At 44.7% G+C, this 19746-nt stretch overlaps 1 protein-coding gene across 1 annotated transcript in view; it reads right to left on the bottom strand.

Annotated features, from left to right (window-relative positions):
- The window catches only part of MACF1 (microtubule actin crosslinking factor 1), a 294628-nt gene that overhangs the window by 192249 nt on the left and 82633 nt on the right, over window positions 1-19746 (bottom strand). Inside the window, 2 exon segments of the mRNA XM_087970253.1 lie at window positions 1163-1255; window positions 13082-13159. Of these exon segments, the coding sequence (XP_087826379.1) occupies window positions 1163-1255; window positions 13082-13159 (171 nt within the window).

Consider the following 19746-nt stretch of genomic DNA (forward strand, 5'->3'; position numbering starts at 1 on the left):
TTGAAAAAACTCCCATGTCAGTGTACAAGATATAACTTAGATGAACTAAGGAGAGCAGAGATTTATTTATTCAATTTCTGCAGCCACCCAGCGCAACCAAGTGGTTCTGTGGATTAGCAAGGCATACAGTCAGGAAGGCATATAGAATCACCTGTATCATTATCATGATGACGATTATCCTGTTGCTTGGAATGTACACTGAGAGCTATTGCACTGGAGACAAATATAGCATTCCACTCCACTCTCTAATTCTCTTCTGTGCACAAGATGGGCGGCACACAAATTGTTTAATAAATAATCCATATAATTATTTAATAAATAATCCAATAGTCCATGTCTTTGCTGCAATGATTTGGCAATGGCCTTGACAAATCACACCTTCTCAAGGCTTAACTCCAGGGTACCAGCTGCGAAATGGGAACAACCATTTATCTTCCTCAGTTCCATGGCTTTTTTGCCCAATGGAAGCATCATAGGCCTTGCGTTCTCTTACAACAAAATTATCTCTGTATCTCAGAAAATCAAAGGAAGCCAAAACACAAAGGTTAAGAATGAACCTAAAGGCAACCACAATATTAGCATGCTGTCCATGTCCCCTCTGGAGATCCATATGGCTCCTACCCTGAAGGCCCTGCAGGGAAAAACGGTTTCCCCAGTCCTCTCCGTTAGACAAGCCTCTGTACAAGGGTTGGGACAATGAGATCTTGCTTCCCTATTTATATTCTGTCATGAGCCTTTTGTTTATCCAGCGGTTTCTTTCATATTATCACAGTTGTTTTACAATTGGGAAGTTCTAACAAATGAACTATATGCATACATAAATAATAAGGTGCCATTATACAATGTCCCAGGACGTTAAGGGTAACAAGACTACTCTGCAGCCTGTGGGATGGCAGCCACCCCTTCCCCAAAACACAGCATGCCCATTGTTCACCCACCACACACAGCCAGGCAACTTCACCTAAAGGAAAGGCCCCTTCCCGACAACCTCAGGGGTGATCTGGAGCTCCAAACAGAAGCAGACGCAATGAGTGAATCACCAAAAATACTAACGGGAAAGCTGCTTATTTTCCCTGACCTGAAAGGCGATTAATTGGCCAGACAAGCCACCTCAGGCCTCCTCCTCCTCCTCCTCCCCTCCAGAGCAAAGCCACGACCTTACCTGGAAATGAAGGATAATCGTCCAGATCAGACCCAGGGTAAGTTTCGGGTTCCCATCGGTGATGTCGTCATTACGAATGTTCACCAGTTTCACCTGGAAACGGGATCAAAGAGGAAAGTGAGGCAGAGTCAAAGGGAGCGCTCCAGCAGCCGTCCATTCCTAGTGCAGCCCACCCGAGGTTGGGTGTCCAGTGAAGCATCTGATCTCCACATGAATCATGGGAATCGGGTCATTTATGCAACAGAGCCATCAGGAAACAAACGATGGACACCCGTTCTCCTCCTGAACGTGTGGTTGCAGCATTCAATGCCTAACTCAGGTTTATCAAAAATGTTCCAGGCAATAGTGACAATCATTATGGGGGTCCACAGTGTCCCCTCAACTTAAACCCACCCAAGTAAGTAGCAACAAACACTGCATGCTGGTTTTTCTTTGTCAACAGTCTCCTATTCAAGCCACTTTGATGCAAGGGAGACCAATATTAGTAGCAGTTTGGAAGTGTGTTGGTTTTTTTCACTCATATTCACCTTGTCAGCAAATACAGCTCTTGTTGTCAGACTGTTTTAAAACTTGCTTCATCTGTTTGCCTTCAAAATATCTCAAGATATTCCAATGTACACAGGAATAATTGTCAGACCCCCACATGGGGCTACCCTTCAAGACCAGCCAGAAGCTACAGCTGGCCCCAAATGTAGCAGCCTAAGCAGCAATGGGCCCCTTTCAGCAGGCCCATGGCCACCACTGTTGGCTTCAGAATGAGACTGAAGCTGCTGGACATCACCTCAAAAATGACTTAATCGCTCATAAATGACTTAGATGAGGGAACAGAAGGGGAACTCATCAAATTTGCAGATGATACTGAACTGCCAGGAATAGCCAACAATCCAGAAGACAAGCTCAGGATCCAAACAGATCTTTAACAAACTTGAACACTGGGCCCTATCCAACAAAATGAATTTTAATGTGGAGAAAAGCAAAACTTTACATTTAGGCAGGAAAAATCAAATGTAGAAGTACAGATTAGATAGATACAGATATAGATTAACAGAGTTGGAAGGGACCTTGTAAGTCATATAGTCCAACCCTACACCATTTTTGACAGATAGTAGTCCAGTCTCTTCTTGAAAACTTCCAGTGATGAACCCCTCACAACTTCTGAACGCAACTTTTGTTCCATTGGTTGATCGTTCTCACTGTCAGAAAAATTCTCCTTATTTCTAGGTTGAATCTCTCCTGGGTGATTTTCCACCCATTATCCTTTGTCTGGCCAGTGCTTTGGAAAATAGCTTGACCCCCCTCCCTCTCTGTGGCAGCCCCTCAAATATTAGAACACTGTTATCATGTCTCCCCTGGCCCTTCTCTTCACTAGACTAGCCATGCCCAGTTCCTGTAACCATTCATTGTATGTTTTAGCCTCCAGTCCCCTGATCATCTTGGTTGCTCTTCTCTGTACTCTTTCTAGAGTCTCAACATCTTTTTTATAATGTGGTGTCCAAAACTGGATGCAGTACTCTAGGTGTGGTCTTACTAAGGCTTTATGGAGTGGTATTAGTACCTCCCTTGATCTTGATTGTATCCCTCTGTTAATGCAACTTAGGATTGCATTGGCTTTTTTGACTGTCATTGCACACTGCTGGCTCCTATTTAGCTGCTTGTCCATTTAAGACTCCAAGATCCCTCTCCCAGTTACTGCTATTAAGCCTGGTTTCACCCAGTCTCTATATGTGTACTTTGGGTTTTTCATGCCTAAGATTTTACTTTTCTCTACACTGAATTTAATGTTGTTAGATACGGCCCAGTGTTCAAATCTGTCAAGATGCATCTGGATCTTGATCCTATCTTCTTGACTTGTTGGCTATTCCTGCCAGTTTAGTATCACCCGCTTAGGTGAGACCTGACTCAAAAATAGTAACTGTGAGAGGGACCTTGGAGTCCTGGTGGATGATCATTTGAATATGAGCTAGCAGTGTGCAGCAGCAACCAAAACAACTAATGCAATCTGGGGAGGGCGGAGCTGGTGTCGCGACGATACGGCATGCGATCTTGGAGGTCTGAGATCACTGCCGATATCTTTGCTCCTGGACGGTCCTATCGGAGCTAAACCGTCCCGAAGAGACGGTGAAAGTGAAGAGCGCATCCTGTCAATCCCAGGGACACTGCAAAGTCCCTGGTAGATCCAGGAGAGAGCTCTTTTTGCCAGCGGCAAAGAGGCAGCCATTAAAGCTGCTGAAGTTGGGACAGCTCTGAAATGAAAGAGAACGGAAAGAGAAAGTGTGCCGGTTTGGTGAGAATTTTTTCTTTATTTTAAGATTTGAAAGGACACCCTAAGGAAAAGAAAGAATCTGTAAAAGTTTTGACAGAAGTGATTAAGCGGCGATTTTAAACAGGAAGTCAACGTAATATTTTTTTTATTTTATTTTTTTTCTCTTTGCTGGATTTTTTACACACGATTTTAGATTTTGAAACTGGACTGGTTTTTTTTTTTCTCCCACCTATTCTTTCTTTCCTTTTTGACTTTATAATATTTTAGGCTAGAGACTCCCTTCTAGTCATCTTTTCTAATATCTTTTTCCCTTTTTAATTAATTTTTATTATATCTTGTTTGGAAAAGGGGGGGGGGAGTGAAAGCAGAAGAAACTTTGTAACACTGCCAGCTAGAGGCTTGGAAATATTCTATCTCTTTTTTTCTTGACCAGACAAAGCTGAGAAAGAACTGAGACTTCTTTTCAAGGACTATGAGCCTGTTTGATAAGATAGAGAGAAGAGCATGGGAGAGTATTATTGCAGGTGCTCTTCTGGGTTTCTATCAAGAGCTGGAGTCTGGTGTTGAAGTTTATAGAAAAAAAAGATGATAAGACTCTGGAGAAGAGAGTTATAAATTTTAACAAAAGCCTTGGATAACCAAACAAAGTGCAGTGTGCTCCTTTTACTTTTTTTAAGCTGGGCTATTTCTTACTTTAACAAACCCCCTCCTTACTAGCTTACTTTTTGTAATAGCTATTTGGATCTTTGGCCTTTTGGAACTTGTTTTTGTCTTTCTTTTTTGTTTTTGAAGTCTAATTTTTACGTTTGCATTTTATTTTGAAGGAAAAGCTTTAGTATTAATGATTTCCTTCCCTTTTCTTTTTTTTTAAGAGAGTAGTCTCTTTTCTTTTTTCTCTCTCCATCCCTTGTATTTTTTTTTTCTATTTACCTTCCATATTGGTATTTTTTGTGGCTTTCTTTTTTTTTGTTATGCATCCTTTTATACCTGAGACTTTTTAATTGGATTAAGGTGTTGAAGAACCTGAAGAACTTTTCTGTTCTCTTCTTTAGGTTTTTATTTTTCCGCCTGTTCCAGGATTTAACAATTTTTTCTTTTTTTGTGTGTTTTTATGGTCTTTTCTTCCATTTTTCAGTTTTCACTGCTATCTAACCAATCGATTGGATTAAGGTATACAAGAACCTGAAGAATTTTTCTCTTATTATTATTATTGTTATTATTTGGCTTCTTCACCCCCACTATTTTTACTTGGAATTACAATTGGTTATTTCACAAGTGGATTAAGGTCTAGAAGAACCTGAAGATTTTGAATTGTCTGAAATGAGTAGGAAACTAACAGCCCCTGGTTCCTCAACTTCTACTTCTTCCTCTTCCCCATCTGGAGGACAACGCTCAATACAGATGATGTTACAGCAAGAAAAAGAACAGGAAAAAGTGACGCTGCAGATGATTATGCAAGGAATTCAAAATATACAAATAAGAACAGAGAATATTGAAAAGAGAACAGAGAACATTGAATAAAGAACAGGAAAAACTGATGAAAAGGTGGAGAACTTTCAACAAATGATGAAGTATGATGAGAGATTCCAAAAAATTGAAGAAGAAGAAGATAAACAAAGAGATAAGAAGATTGGAGATATTGATAGCAGATTAACTGTGGTTGAACATGATAAAAGTGGGATGTTGAGTTGGGAGATGGACAGATCAGAATTTTATCTCAGATCCCAAAACATAGAGGAAGAAAAGGGACAAAATCTAGCTGACATAATGATAGAAATTTTGGCTGAAGCTCTGGAAATAACTAAAGAGAAGATGATGGATGGAATAGATGAGGTTCATTGAGTCTTCACAAGATATGCAATGAGAAATAGTTTACCAAGAGAAGTTTACATCAGATTTACAAAGAAAGCCATTAAAACGCAAATATTGCAAGTGGCAAGAGAGAAAACATTGAAATATAAAGACAAGGAGACTGTGATCTTGAAACAAGTACCCAGAAGAGTGAGAGAGATGAGAAGAGAATACCGATTTCTGACTAAAATTCTACTTTAAAAAGAGGTGAATTATAGATGGCTGATTCCAGAAGGTTTAATGTTCACATGGCAAGAACAGAAACATAGAATTGACTCAATTGAGAAAGCTGAATTATTTATACAGAATATTTTGGAGAGAAAGAGGAGGAGGCAGAAAAAGAAAAGTCACTAATTGAATTCCAAGAGGACTACCAAACAGCGACTGAAAAGGAAGAAGGTGCAGTAGGCGGAAAGGTGGAAGTCAAAGAACAACGTGAACCAAGATCTACGAGAGCTGCTAAACCTAACCATAAAATATAACCATGGAAGAGAAAAAACTGATTACAATTAACATGAATGGACTTAACTCAGCTGTTAAAAGAAGGAAAACTTTCCATAAATTAGAGAAATTAAAATTTGATATCATCTGTCTACAAGAAGTACATATTAAAAAGCAACAAGAACAATTGCTGATACAGCCAAAATTAGGGACAATATTTACTTCTTTGATACAATGCAAGAAAAGAGGAGTGGTTTTATACATTAAAGATATTATCCCAGTGAAATTGATCTATGCCGATGACGATGGAAGATTACTAATGGTGGAAATAATGGACAATAATATGAAAACACTCCTGATTGCAATCTATGCCCCGAATGACAATCAAGAAGAATTTTATAGAAAATTACATATGAAAATAATTGAACTGGACTATGCTAATATAGTTATGATGGGAGACTTTAATGGAATTGTAGACAATAAATTGGACTATACAGCACAGAAAACAACAAAGCAAAACAGAAAGACTCTCCCTAAATCCTTTTTTTAAATGATAGATGAAATAAATTTAAAAGATACATGGAGAGAAAGAAATGCTAAGACTAAACAATACACCTTCTATTCAAACAGACATTTATCATGGTCCAGAATAGATATGATATGGATGTCAACAGAATTGTTAGCTAATATTCAAGAAATAAATATTGAAACAAGTACTTTGGCAGATCACAATCCAATGACAATTAAATGGAAAGGACAAAGAAGAAGATCTAGATGGACGTTAAATAATACTATATTAAAGGAAAAAGACTTCATACAGTGGATGGAGAAAGAACTGGCTTTCTTTTTTACAGAAAACAAAGAAGAAGATACATCAATGCAGAACATATGGGATACAATGAAGGCATATGCCAGAGGCTTGATAATAGACTATACAAGGGGAAAAAAATACCACGAAAAGACTAGCCTCTAAGGCATTAGAGGATGAGTATAAAGGACTTGAAAAAGAGCTACAGAAAATGCCACAGAAAAAGGACATTAAGTTAAAAATGGATATAATTAAACATAAAATGGGACTAAATGGAAAAAGAAGAACTAGCACAGAGAATCAGAGGTGCAAAACAGAACTATTTTGAAGATGCAAATAAACCAGGTAGATACAAATTGAGAAAGGAGAAAGAATCAAGGAAAATATTGCAATTAATAGATGACCAAGGCCAAGTTTGCTATGGTAGTAAAGAGAAGAAGGAAATTATACGAGACTATTATGGGAAACTATACACACAAGAGAATATTGATGAGGAAAGAGTTAAACAGTACTTACAGAATGCTAATCTACCCCAGATACCTACAGAGATTGAAATAATGTTAGAAAGCAATATAACGATGATGGAGTTAACTGAAGCACTTAAGAAGCAAAACAACGGAAAGGCACCAGGCCCAGATGGACTTCCGGCAGAATTATAAAACACTACAAGAATCGTTGAACCTTCCATTGCATGAATATACTACCCAGAATTTTATATTTGTTCCAAACAATTCCAGTTAGGCTTGGAAAAGATTATTTTGAAGATTTAAATAAAATTGTGTTGAAATATATATATGGCAAGGTAAGAAAGCGAGAATAAAGTTAAAACTTTTGCAAGATGCCAGAATAAGAGGAGGATTTGGTTTGCCTAATTGGGAGTTGTATTACCAAGCTACAAATTTGATGTGGGTTAAGGACTGGATAACATTAAGAAATACTAGATTGTTGACATTAGAGGGTCATGATCGGTTGTTGGAGTGGCATGCTTTTCTATGGTATAAAGGAACTAAAACACAGGGGTATTTTAGAAGACATTATATACGGGAGTCTCTGTGGTTAAATTGGGAGAAGACTAAAAGGCAATGTTATTTGTAAATTCCAGTCTGGCTACCGACTATTGAAGCATTTTCTTATCCTATAATATATAAAAAGGAACAAACAGATATGGTGAAGTATTGAATGAAAAGGGTGAACTTAAATCTATGCAAAAATTAGAGGAACAAGGTATAAAGATGAATTGGTTTTAATGTGCGCAAATACATTCAAGGTATGACAAAGATTCTAAAACAGAAGGTTTCTATGATAAACTGACTGATTTAGGTAAGACTTTGACAGGTACTGATGAAAAGGTGATTAAAAAATTATATGAATATTTATTAGAAATTAAACTAGAAGAAGAACAAGTTAAAGAAACTATGATTGCTTGGGGGAAGAATTTTGGATATGGGATTGATCTAGAGAAATGGCAAAAATTGTGGTCTCAAAATTATAAAATGACAATGTCAACAGCATATAAAGAGAATTTGTATAAGATGTTTTACAGGTGGCATTTCCCCCCGACAAGAATAGCAAGAATGTTCAAGAATAAATCTGAAAAATGTTGGAAATGTTATCAGACACCTGGCTCATATTACCATATGTGGTGGACTTGTGCAGATGCCAAAAAATATTGGACTAAAATCCACATGCGGTTGGAAAAAATGACAAAAAAGCATATAGACTTGAAACCAGAGATATTTTTATTGGGAGTTTTGCCTGAAATATCTAGTAAAGACTTGAAATACCTGATTGTAAATGTATTAACAGTGGCTAGGATTGTATTTGCCAAAAACTGGAAAAATGAGAAAATACCATTACAGGAGGAAATCATTAAGAAAATATTGGAATGTGCTGAAATGAGTAGATTGACATTTGAAATCAGAGAACAAGATGATAAACAATTTTATAAAATTTGGGATCTATCAATGGTTAGACAATAAAACATGGTAATGAAATATGTAGATTTTTAGAAAATAATAAATATATAAAAATGTATTCTTATTATATCTACAAAATGATTGTAGGATAGATTTGAGATGATAATATGAACTGTCATAAAACAAATTAAGTAAAACATGGATTATTTCATAAAACATGAATGAATAAAAGTATCGTCAAATGATTGATTAACAATGATATTAATGTACTTAATATTTGATTGAAAATATGAGAATATATACAATGTAATTGTAATTGAAGACTACGAAATGGAAGCACAAAACAATCTGTAAACCAACCGACACACTGTATGTATATATATGGAAGATGGCTTGATGTTTTTATGTTTTGTCTGTCTATGTTTGTCTTAAAAACCAATAAAAATTTATTAAAAAAAACACCAACTAATGCAATCCGGGTTGTATAAACAGAGGCATAGAATGAAGATCATGTGAAGTATTTAGTGCTGCTTTACAAAACCCTAGTAGGAAAAAGTTCAGAAAAGAACTAAGATGATCAAAGTCCTGCAGACTAAACCATATGAAGAACAGCTGCAGGATTTGGGTCTGGCTAGTCTAAAGAAAAGAAGGACTAGGGGTGACATGATAGTAATATTCCAGTATTTGAGGGGCTGCCACAAAGAAGAGCGGGTCAAATCATTCTCCAAAGCTCTGGAGTGCAGGACAAGAAACAATGGTTGGAAACTCATCAAAGAGAGAAGCAACTTGAAACTAAGGAGAAACTTCCTAGCAGTGAGGACAATTAACCAGTGGAACAACTTGCCTCCAGAAGCCTCGTAGGCAGGGGTGGGATGCTACCGGTCGTGCCTGGCTCTATAGAACCAGTAGCTCTGAAGAGCAGCAGACACAGAACCGGTTCTGTGTCTGCTGCTATTTGGCCCACCCACCCGCCTGGGCTCTTACCTGTCCTTCATTTCCTGCTTTTTCAACCTCAGCTGCTTTGCGCAACACAGCTGAGGTTGGAAAAACAGGAAAAAAGAGGCTTTCCAAATGCTATGCACCTGTGCGCAGCGCTTGTCAACTGTCCCGGTGGCACAGCTAAAGGTTTGCTTACACGCACGCGGGGATTGCGCAAAACGTAATCACCAAACCGGAAGTCACACCGGTTGAATCCCACCACTGCTCGTAGGTGCTCCATCGCGGGAGATTTTAAAGAAGAGTCTAGACAGCCACTTATCTAAAATGGTATAGGATCTCCTGCTTGACTAGAAGACCTCCAAGGTCCCTTCCAGCTCATTCTATTCTAAGAATCTAAGAAAACCCATAGAAGGAAAGAGCCTGGATATCTGAGGGAAAGCCCTTCTCAAACAGGTTCTGCCTGCCTGGTACTGGCCACACCGGATCACCTCCATTTAACACGGTCATCTTACGGGACCCAAGAAGCGGGGGGGGGGGGGCTTCTCTGTCATTGCCCACAAACTGTACCAGAACATCTGCAGAGGTTGGGGGGGAGACCTTCTGGGTCTGGAAAACCCTTAAGATCTGGGCGTGACGTTGTGTTGCTGTTTGTCTAGGACCTCTCTCTTGTTTGAGTGTGCCGTTTATAAGACTGCATTGGTCTGGCATTGGGGGGAAGGACACCCGCTTGTAGTAAAATACTTTTTAGACAGAGCGATTTACACAAATATGCGCACATAGCCAGATAATGACCTCCTGTGCATACAGAGCACACTCAACAAGATTTGCCAAAGTTTCCCACAAATCTGAACCAGAAACTTTATGGGGCGTCCTGGCTGCCTTGTGTTCATGAGACCCTTCCCACCTGGATCATGCTGCCAAGAGGCAAGCAGGGAGGGGAAGGGCCTTGGTCCTGTGCAAAGGGATTGGAATGGGAGCTGGAACCTCACTTGCTCAACCTCTGCTGCCCATTAAGAGGCCCTTTGAGCACATCCCTCAGCTGAGGGGTCTAGGTGGAGAGTTGGCAATGCTGGGGCCAGAAGGTCTGAAGATCTCTCACTTGAGGGATGAGGAGCTTTTGGCTCTACAGATAGACCTCAACTCGTGACGTGGAATCAAAGTTCCAATAGTTGGGTTCCTTCCGTAATAACATGACCAAACCTCAGGCAATCATAGTTAGGGCTGTTTGCAGCGTCCACCAAAAACTGGCCCTTCTGGCTTTTGGCAAAACAGAACCGCCCATAGCCAAATAGTGGTTCACTTGATGGCTACGGCATTTACTCTTTATGAACTTTAAAACCCCTGCATTTACTAAAAGACCAGCCCATAAATTGTGAGTCGGTTTCATGGCCAATCCATTTTACAACTGTTATGACATACAACATACCAAGGGCAGGCTCCACTTCAGCTGTATGTCAAAAGACTACATGTAAGCAGGTGGACATCCGTGGCATTTTCTGAAACTGGCCCAGATGCCCACGGCGTGCCAAAGTCGTTATTTCCTCAGATTCTCCTAGTCAACGCTGGCTTTAGCTTAGACTCGCCAGGCTGACAGCTTCCCCAGGCCATGGCGGCTTGCTTAAGGAGAGCTGCCTGCTCAGCACTCAGGCCTGCCTGCCTCCCCAGGATCACAATATTTAGTGGCTCGTGAGAGCCATTTTTCACATGGCTCCCATTTTTCACTTGTGTTTCTCAAGAGGCCGATAGACACCGTCCTGCTTGACTGAAAGAGATGCCTGCTAGCTTCTTACATTAAGCACCTGGGAGAGAGAGGGAAGAGAACTTCAACTTTGATTTCATTATAAATAAGTGGAAGGGACCTTGGAGGTCTTCTAGTCCATCCACCTGCTCAAGCAGGTGAACCTATACCATTTCAGACAAGTGGCTGTCCAGTCTCTTCTTAAAAGCCTCCGGTGATGGAGCCCCCACAACTTCTGAAGGCAAAGCTGCTCCACCGGTTAATTGTCCTCCCTGTGAGGAAGTTTCTCCTTAATTCCAGTTTGCTTCTCTCTTTGATTAGTTTCCATCCATTGTTTCTTGTCCTGCCTTCCAGTGCCTAATTTGACCCCCTCCTCTTTGTGGCAGCCCCTCAAATACTGTAACCCCCACTCCAATTTTGTGCCCCAGAGCACTGCTATTTGATTGTTTTGTTATTTTGGGCAAAAATGAGGGAGAGGGGAAATGTGTGTGTTAAGACTTGTAAAAAACACATGTATTCATACTCTTCAGAGTATAAGCTTGTACGATTGTTGGCTGCCCAGAGTCACTGGTTTGAGATGGGCAGCTGGATGAATAAATAAAGGCTTGCAAACTCCCACTTCCCAAAGCAGGGCAAACACCTGCAGTCCTGCCAATCTTGTCGTCTCACTGGAAATGCCTCCTTGATCCCAGGGATTACTTCTTTAGTTTGTGACCCTCCAGATGGGTGGGTTGGGAAAGTAACCAGAGGAGATTCGCCTCAGCCAAACCCCAGATCCAGCTGGCTGCCTGGAGCATTTCACAGGCCAATTCCCCATCTGGGGCCGCGAGAACGGGGAATTTGGGGAGCACCAGATCCGGCAGGCCTGGGGGTTCCAGCTTGGGGAACACAGACAGATCCTGAGTGTGCTAAGATTTCATCACGATTTCTGAAAGGTGCTGAGGGCCCTCTCGTTCCTGCCCTGGAACTAAGAAGGGTATTAATGACAATCCTGTCTCCAATCCGTCCTGACAGGGGAGCGTTTCTCCTGCTCTTTGCAGTCACGTGGCGGAGGAGGGGAAGGATGAGCCCTGTGCCTCCAGCACGACTCTGGTGTATTTTTAAACGCAGGCCAACGGGCACCATTAAGCTGTTGGTGCTCTTATGAGCCAGCAGCCCCCAGAGGCCGTGGGGAAGGAAGCTCACCTGTGTGTCATCCTCTCCATTCCCCAGGGAGCCTGTCAGGGCAGGACGAGGAGGAGGGGAAAGGGGTCGCTTGGAGTGGCCAGCTGCAGAGTCCTGGGGCTGCTCCCTCCCTGCCCAAGAGCTCTGGTCTGAATGCCTCCGGGCAAAGGGAAACCTCGGCAGAAGCTCCTCTCCATTCCTCTCCGTTGGTTCTTGTTCATGCAACTTCTAATAGCCTCCCTTTCCCTGTAATGACTGAAACTGGGTTCTCAAGTGGTCCCTATTCCTGTGTGGTTTTCCAAATTGCTCCATTTTTGCAATCAACATTTCAGTCTCTGGGTGCATTTTTATGTTCATTTCCTCAATGTTCACATCCTTCTCTGCCTAACATCCCCCCCCCGCCCCCCGATTTTGTCTTGAAGACTGACAATATCCAGAAGTGGGACAACCTTTTCTGGGTCCCTGGGGGGAGGAGGTGTGGGTGTAGTGGGCAGCCGGTGTGGTGTGGGTGTGGTGGTGGACAAATTGTAAGTGAGACTGGCCTGAATCCCTTCTGGAGCTCCAGGTGGCCACTCTCTCTCAGCCTGCCCTCCCTCACAGCACTGTTGGGGAGGGGAAAGGGGGAAGAAGCGAGGCCCTAATGCCCAAGTTCAACTAAACAGGTAAGATTGGCAAACTCAGTTGACGTCTCCCCTCCCTCAGCTTAACCGAAACAAGCAAAGAAAATCCCGTCTTTTGCAGGACACTGAAGAGAGAAAAGGGGAAGGTGGGAGGAGGGGCCACAGGGAGAAGCGCTTACCTGACGCTGTTTGAGGAAGTCCAGCGCAATCTGAACGTTCTGCAGGCGGTGGAAGCGCATCCTCCCCTTTTCTCGAGGCTGGAAAAGAGACAACGGAGCTCAGCCCTTCTCAGACGAAGGCAAACGCCTCCTGCCACCTCGAGAGAAGCCTGGGCCTCCCTTGGGGGGATCCGTCCCTGCAGGGCTCAGCTGGGCCATGTCACACAACTTGAAGGCTTGGAGCAGCAGCCATGGAAAACAAGCAAGGTTCTGACCCCGTCAATCAAGATTCCTCCATCCCAGCAACTTTAAGGTGGGTGGACTTCAGCGCCCAGAATTCCCCAGCAGGCTGGGGATTCTAGGAGCGGAAGTCCATATTTCTTACAAGCTCAGTGACTGACAGTCCGGTCAATGTGAGGGCCCGTTTTGGGGGGCCTGGGCCTGAATCAGCCTCTCTGCCAGCAAATTCATCCATCCGAGGGAGGAAGAGGAAAGGGGATTGCTAAACAAGCCCACTTTTTCTGGTTTCCCTGTTCACAACCTGCCCAGACCAACCAAAGAGGACAACTCTGAGCTCCAATAACCTTCTCCAACCTGAAGCCCACCAGGTGGGCCAGTGGAAAATCATTTATTTTTATTCAGAATTTGTCAAACAAAAGCAAGGACAAGAACAAACGCGTAAAACTGGTAAATATTTTACCCCTCTAAATTATGGGGTGATCCAACCTACCTGACAGGCGTTGGGGGAAGGGAAACTAATGTTCAAATGCTGAGCATGTTCATCCAAAGCAGCTTCCATTACAGGACAGGTGGTGGGTTCACCAGCAGGGACCGGTAGGCCAAGTTGCTGGGCCCTCCAAGCAGGGAGAGCAGCCCCACCCGACATAAAGGGCCGAGGGAGGCCTGAAGGGCCTCAGCCAGCATGAAGCCAAGGAAGAATTTCAAAAGTGGGGAGAGGCCGGTCCTTCCTCCTTACAGGAGATCCAAATGTCATTTACCAAGGAACAGGAAAGTTCCCCCACCCACTGAATGGATGGACCATCCAGATGAGCGGCTGAGGATCCCCATCGCACGGCTCACCTTCAGGCCTGGGCTCAAGGCACCAAGGGGTCCAGTTTGTATTGGGCTGGGGGGGGCGGAGCTGAAGAGGATAAACGCTCAGCCTGTTTCTCAGCCTGTTTCCTGGTTCATGGGTTGCCTGACGAAAATCTGGTGGAGTCAGTTGCCATCTTCAGGCAATGCTAGGGGCTCTCACACGAAACGCCATTCTGGATCATGAGAGGGTGGCTGGCTTCCTACACGGATTTTGGCTTGGAGTGCCCTATGGCCCCCACTACCAGGAAACCAGTATGGAGTCACTGCGACTGTAATCAAGCAATGATTTAAGGGGAGAGGTAAAGGCACAGCCTGGGTGCTTTAAGAGCACCTTTCCCAACTTCAGCCCTCCAAATACTTTCAACTGCAACTTGTTTCCATCCAGCATGGCCAAAATCCACAATATCTAGAGAATTGGGGGTGGGGGAGCTTTTAGAAGATGTGAAGATTCAGGGAAGCAAAAAAGGCAAAACAGATGGTGAGAAATGAGGAAGGGTGCACGAAATATTCCTCTGGATGGACCAAACGGAGGAGGAGGAGGAGGAGGAGGAGGAGGAGGAGGAGGAGGAGGAGGAGGAGGAGGAGGAGGAGGAGGAGGAGGAGGAGGAGGAGGAGGAGGAGGAGAGGAGAAGCCGGGCAACTGGCCCAACTTTGACCAGAGCAAATTTGCTGCCCTGGAGGACCCAGGCCCTGCCAAGGTCACAGAGTGGTCCAGAAATAACACGAAAAGCAGGCTGCAGTAAGTGACAGCTCTACCGTTGCACCCTAAAGCCAAGAGCACGCCCCCTTCTCCCCTTGGTCTGCCCTGCCCAAGGGGCTACCCACCTCCCAAGCTGCACTGTGCAACTGTCCTGCAGCAGCCAATAAAGGGGCAGCCACACACCCCACCCCCAACCAGGAAAAAGAGTGCCAAGCCATACAAAGAGATGCTCCCGGCCCAAGAGCAACCCAATGGCTTTCAAGCACACGTGAGAAGCAGCAGCAATGACAGGCAGCCGTCAATGGTTGTTTTTAACAAGGCCTCTGGGGTCTCAGGTCAAGACACTGGCTAGGATGGGGTACTGAAGATGCTGAACCCAGAGCAGACATGCCCATGTTCAAGTCCGGCCTCAACCTAAGAAGGGATGAGGAATTGGCCTTGGGGGAAAAGAGGAAGGAGCCATCCAGGGAGGCTCTAGTACTCCAAGGGAAGGAAAGGTATGCTAATTGATGGTGTCAGGAAAGGTGCTACCTGTACCGCGGTTTCCTGAGAAAAAAGAACACCAGAAAGAAACTCAAAAGAACCTCACCCAGATTTTTTTGGGATGCAAAATAAGGGCCAGAACCAGGCATGGGGCGCTCTTTATCGAAAAGAGCTAAGTGGAATAGAAGGATTTTGAAATCCTTTCTGCCCAGCCTTGCACTTCTTCCGAGTTTCTCATGCTTCTCTCTTTCTCAGGAGTCCCAGAGTCCCCTTGAAGGATTCCCCCCCCCCCGTCCTGTTCCCAAAGTCAGGGCTAGATTCCTCCCTCAGCTCAACCTGGGGAGAACCGGGAGGGAGGGAGCGCAATCTATGCCATCGTGAGATCCTGTACAGATAATATTAAAAAACATAAACAGGGCTCACCTAGGAAGGAGGAGGACGAGGCCTCTCCTTCCGAAGGGCACTTTGCCCAAATCTCTCTCTCATCCTCCTATACAAAGGGCAGGTACCTCTCCTCCCTAATGGCTCTCTCTCTGCCCAACACGCCTCTTTGACCAAGCAGAGACCCAGCGGCCTGTGGCAAGGCTGCCTTCCTTGCAGAGCACATGAAGGGAACCATTTGGTTGCAAAGGCAGGAGAGCGGGCAGCCTGCAGAACAAAGTGTGGGTTCTGCAGCACGAGACTCTTCCGGGAAGGATCCTGGCCTGTTTCTCCACACAGAGGAAAACATTCTGCCGATTTCCCCTCTCTATTGTGACAGGTGGCTTCCTCCTGGCGTTCCCTTCCCAAACGCATGACTAGCCATTTTGGAAGCCCCATTCCCAACACATCTGGGAGTGTGAGGAAGGCTGGCCTGTGGTTACACATCTGGGAACAAAAGAAGCTTGTGGAAGTGCACAAGAACTGCAAAAAAGGCAAACCATTCTGTGCTCACACTACGTGAGTTAGTATTCTTCACACATTCCCAGCTACCGACACCAGAGACACATCCAGATAATCCAGTGAATTCCTCACAATCTTCAAGTCCTAAATGAAATCCTATTCCAGCCTCTGGGAGGGGAGAAGGAAGTTTGTTCTCCCTCTGAAAGAAAAGCAGCATGCCCGCTCTTCCCTTGGCACCATCAAAACTGATTCAAGCTGCCAAGGTTTTAGGGCAAAGGGTGACCTTGTAAAAGGGAAGCAGAGAAAACCCTGATTCCTTGCTTTGTTGGATGCCTCCAGGATAGCACAACATGTGGGCAACTGACTGGGGTTCTCGGGGCAAGAAATGAGGGGGGGCCACTCCTTCCCTTGGGCTCCCTGTCCTCCCCACCTTCCCCTGGACCCTTCCCTTCCTTTGGCTTGCAGCATTTGGAGACACCCAGCTCCATCTGGCTCTTTCCTGGGCAGGTGATGTACCCACACAAAGAGCTACAAAGTAGAATTCCCGGGGGGGGGGGGGAACGGGACGGACGGACGACTCCACCTGTCTTCATCCCACAAATGTAACCAAAGGCTCTGGGAAAGATGCCGTCTCACAGGCTCACGTGCCATCTGTCATTTGGTCCTTTCCGTTTCTTAGAAGATGCTGGAAGTCCTGCCTGAAATCTGAGGTATTTCTGGATTATCGGAATGTGTCCAGTACCAGTTGCTATTGCTCCTCCATGGTGGGCATTGACCTACTGTATTGACCTCTTCCTCCTCCTCACAGTCTTCGCTGCCCAAGCGACTCCAGGGTGGGACTTTCACCAAGCCAAGAGTCTTCTGCCCTGAGGTTTCCTCAGGCTAATAAATAGGATGGACAATACAGTACTAAATGGGAGAACATGGGAGACACACCAAAGAAAGAAAAATGCCACACCCAACAAATACACAGGAAGAGCAGTGCACAAACATGTCCTTGGCCTGCCCTCCCTTTCTAAAAATGTTTTTTCAAACGCACAGCTCCTCCAGATCTTCCACAGCCCACATTCACCCAACATTCAGAGCTTCCAGAAGTGAGCCACCTGATAGGGAAAAATGTTACAGGGCGCAGGTCAGCTGCGGTTGCGGAAACAGTTTAGGACCAAACCTTTTAGATGGCAGAGAATATCCTTTGTGTCTAAGGGAAAGAGGGGTGGGGAGGAAAGGATTGAGAGGCAAAGAACTAAAAATATAAGAACTCCTTAACTATTAGTTTTAATGTGTGTGTTTTGTAAAATTTAATAGAATTATGATGAAACAAAAAGAACCGAGTTGTATGGACAAGTAAGTTGGGCTGCAGCAAACAAATCCCCAACTTTTCAGCTGCTCTCCCATCGAACCCACCAGTTGCTGCAGGCACCTTGGAGACTCTGCCTCACGCCCTCTCTGCATCTTCTTTGTTTTGCAGGGGTGGGTGGGGGGTGGGGGCTCCTCTCCACATGCCAGGCAAATAAAACGATCGATATTAACAATGAATCTGCCCCGCAGAAGAGGGCTGATTCCACAACGGCCAAGATAAACGTCATTTTGTGCTTTTGTTTCCCCAGTTCAACAAGCGCAATTCACAGAATGGAGAACTCTCACCGAGTGGCCTCCATAATTACTTTCTTAAGTTTTCAGCTGAAATCCTTGTGGCCAGAGGCCCAGGAGTGAGGCCTGGAAGAGTGCCAAAGACCACCACCACCATCCGCCCCCCACTGCAAAGAGAGAAGAGCCAGGGACTCAGTGCTGGCAGCCCAACTTCTGAGGAAGAAGCTTCTTCAGAACTGGAGACACTTGCTGAAAAAATGGGGAGCTTGACTCATCGGACCACTAGACCACTCTTCCAAATTCCAGCAAAGAAACATTCCAGCGAAGCCCTCCTGGGAGACTTCCCACCAGCACACTGAGTGGGACCATGAAGGCCCTGTTGAAATTATCATCATCATCACCAGAGTGGGGAGGGACCTCAGGGGTCTTCTAGTCCAGGGGTCCCCAACCACCGGTCCCCAGACCGGTACCGGTCCGTGGAACAATTTCTATCGGGCCGCCGGTTTGCTGGGCGCCGCCATCTTGTTTTGATGAAAAAGTGCTTCCGGTGAGCTTTTCCGGGTAGAAAGCGGCATTTGGGTGCTGAAAGAATCCTCGCACCTTAGTTTCATTGAGGGGGCGCGGCTTGAACAAAACTAAGGCGCGAGGATTCTTTCAGCACGCATGGCAAGGCGAGCGAGTGTCCGTCCCGAAGCCATCGCGAAGCCCATCAACACAGGTACAAAGGAGGAGTTGAAGGTGGCGGGAGAAGCGGGGACAGCTGGCTGGCTGGTCGCTCGCTTCACCTTGCCATGCATGCTGATGCCGGTACTGGGCCGCGGATGATTTTGTGATGCCGGTACCGGGCCGCGGCACAAAAAAGGTTGGGGGCCACTGTTCTAGTCCACCCCCCTGCCCAAGCAGGAGACCCGATCATATTTCAGACAAGTGGGTGTCCAGTCCCTTCTTAAAAGCCCGAAGTGATGCAGCACCCACAACTTCTGGAGGGAAGCTGTTCCATTGGTTGATTGTTCTCAGCATCAGAAAATTTCTCCTCAGCAACCTAGAACTACGGAAAAATGTCCTGACAGGGAGAATAAAGCTCCAACACTGAACACAACCAGACTGGGAGTATGGGAGACCAGGACGATCAATACGATTGGAAGTGAAAGCCACACCGTCCCACTTTTAAGCCCTTGAGACAGGAAGCTACAATGCCTACAGGGAGTCTTCTGGAGGGATTTGAAATTAACCTCAGCTCTAACACTTGGGTGACCCCATCCCCTAGGCACGGCACCCCAAAGTTAGCTGTTCGCTTTTCAAAGGAGGACACAGATCAAAATAAATGCTATGACCTCATGCGCTAGGATGGAAAGTCATTGTTCCATTCCATTCTGCTTTGGTCAGACTTCTCTGGATCCAGGTGTGGCTTCACACATTCAGACAAATCAGAAAAGAAGGCAACAAGAATACCAGGGAACTAAAAACAAAACCTTGTGAGGAGAGATTGGAAGTGTTTACCCCTGAGAAGAGAAAGAGGGAGTTGGAATGGAATGGTATGTTTCAAACATGATGTGAAAGATCGCCACATATCCATTCTCTTTCATTAAGGTGCAGGACATGGAACATGCACATGGAGGCTGCAGATTCCAAGTGGGAGTAAAACACACACAAAAAGCCTTCATAACAATTTGGCAGTCAAAGTGGGGTGGGTGTCCTTCTCTGAGGAACACGCTCAGGGCAACCCTCCTCCGCCTGGGAGGCTTCGATTTGGATTTCTGCGCACAGCAGGGGTGAGACTCAATGGCCTCAAAGCCCCCTTCTAAATGAAGGACTCTTTGAAATTAAAACTCCTTAACAATAATTTTATGGTTAGAAATTAAGGATGAGAAGAGACGTGGCAACTCAGACCAGGATCAACCATTAAAAAATGTAAGGACACGCTTGAGACAGGTTG

Source organism: Notechis scutatus, chromosome 8 (genome assembly GCF_049901735.1).
Source record: "Notechis scutatus isolate UNSWTSFEM ecotype Mainland chromosome 8, rNotScu1.2, whole genome shotgun sequence".
Taxonomy (NCBI): domain Eukaryota; kingdom Metazoa; phylum Chordata; class Lepidosauria; order Squamata; family Elapidae; genus Notechis; species Notechis scutatus.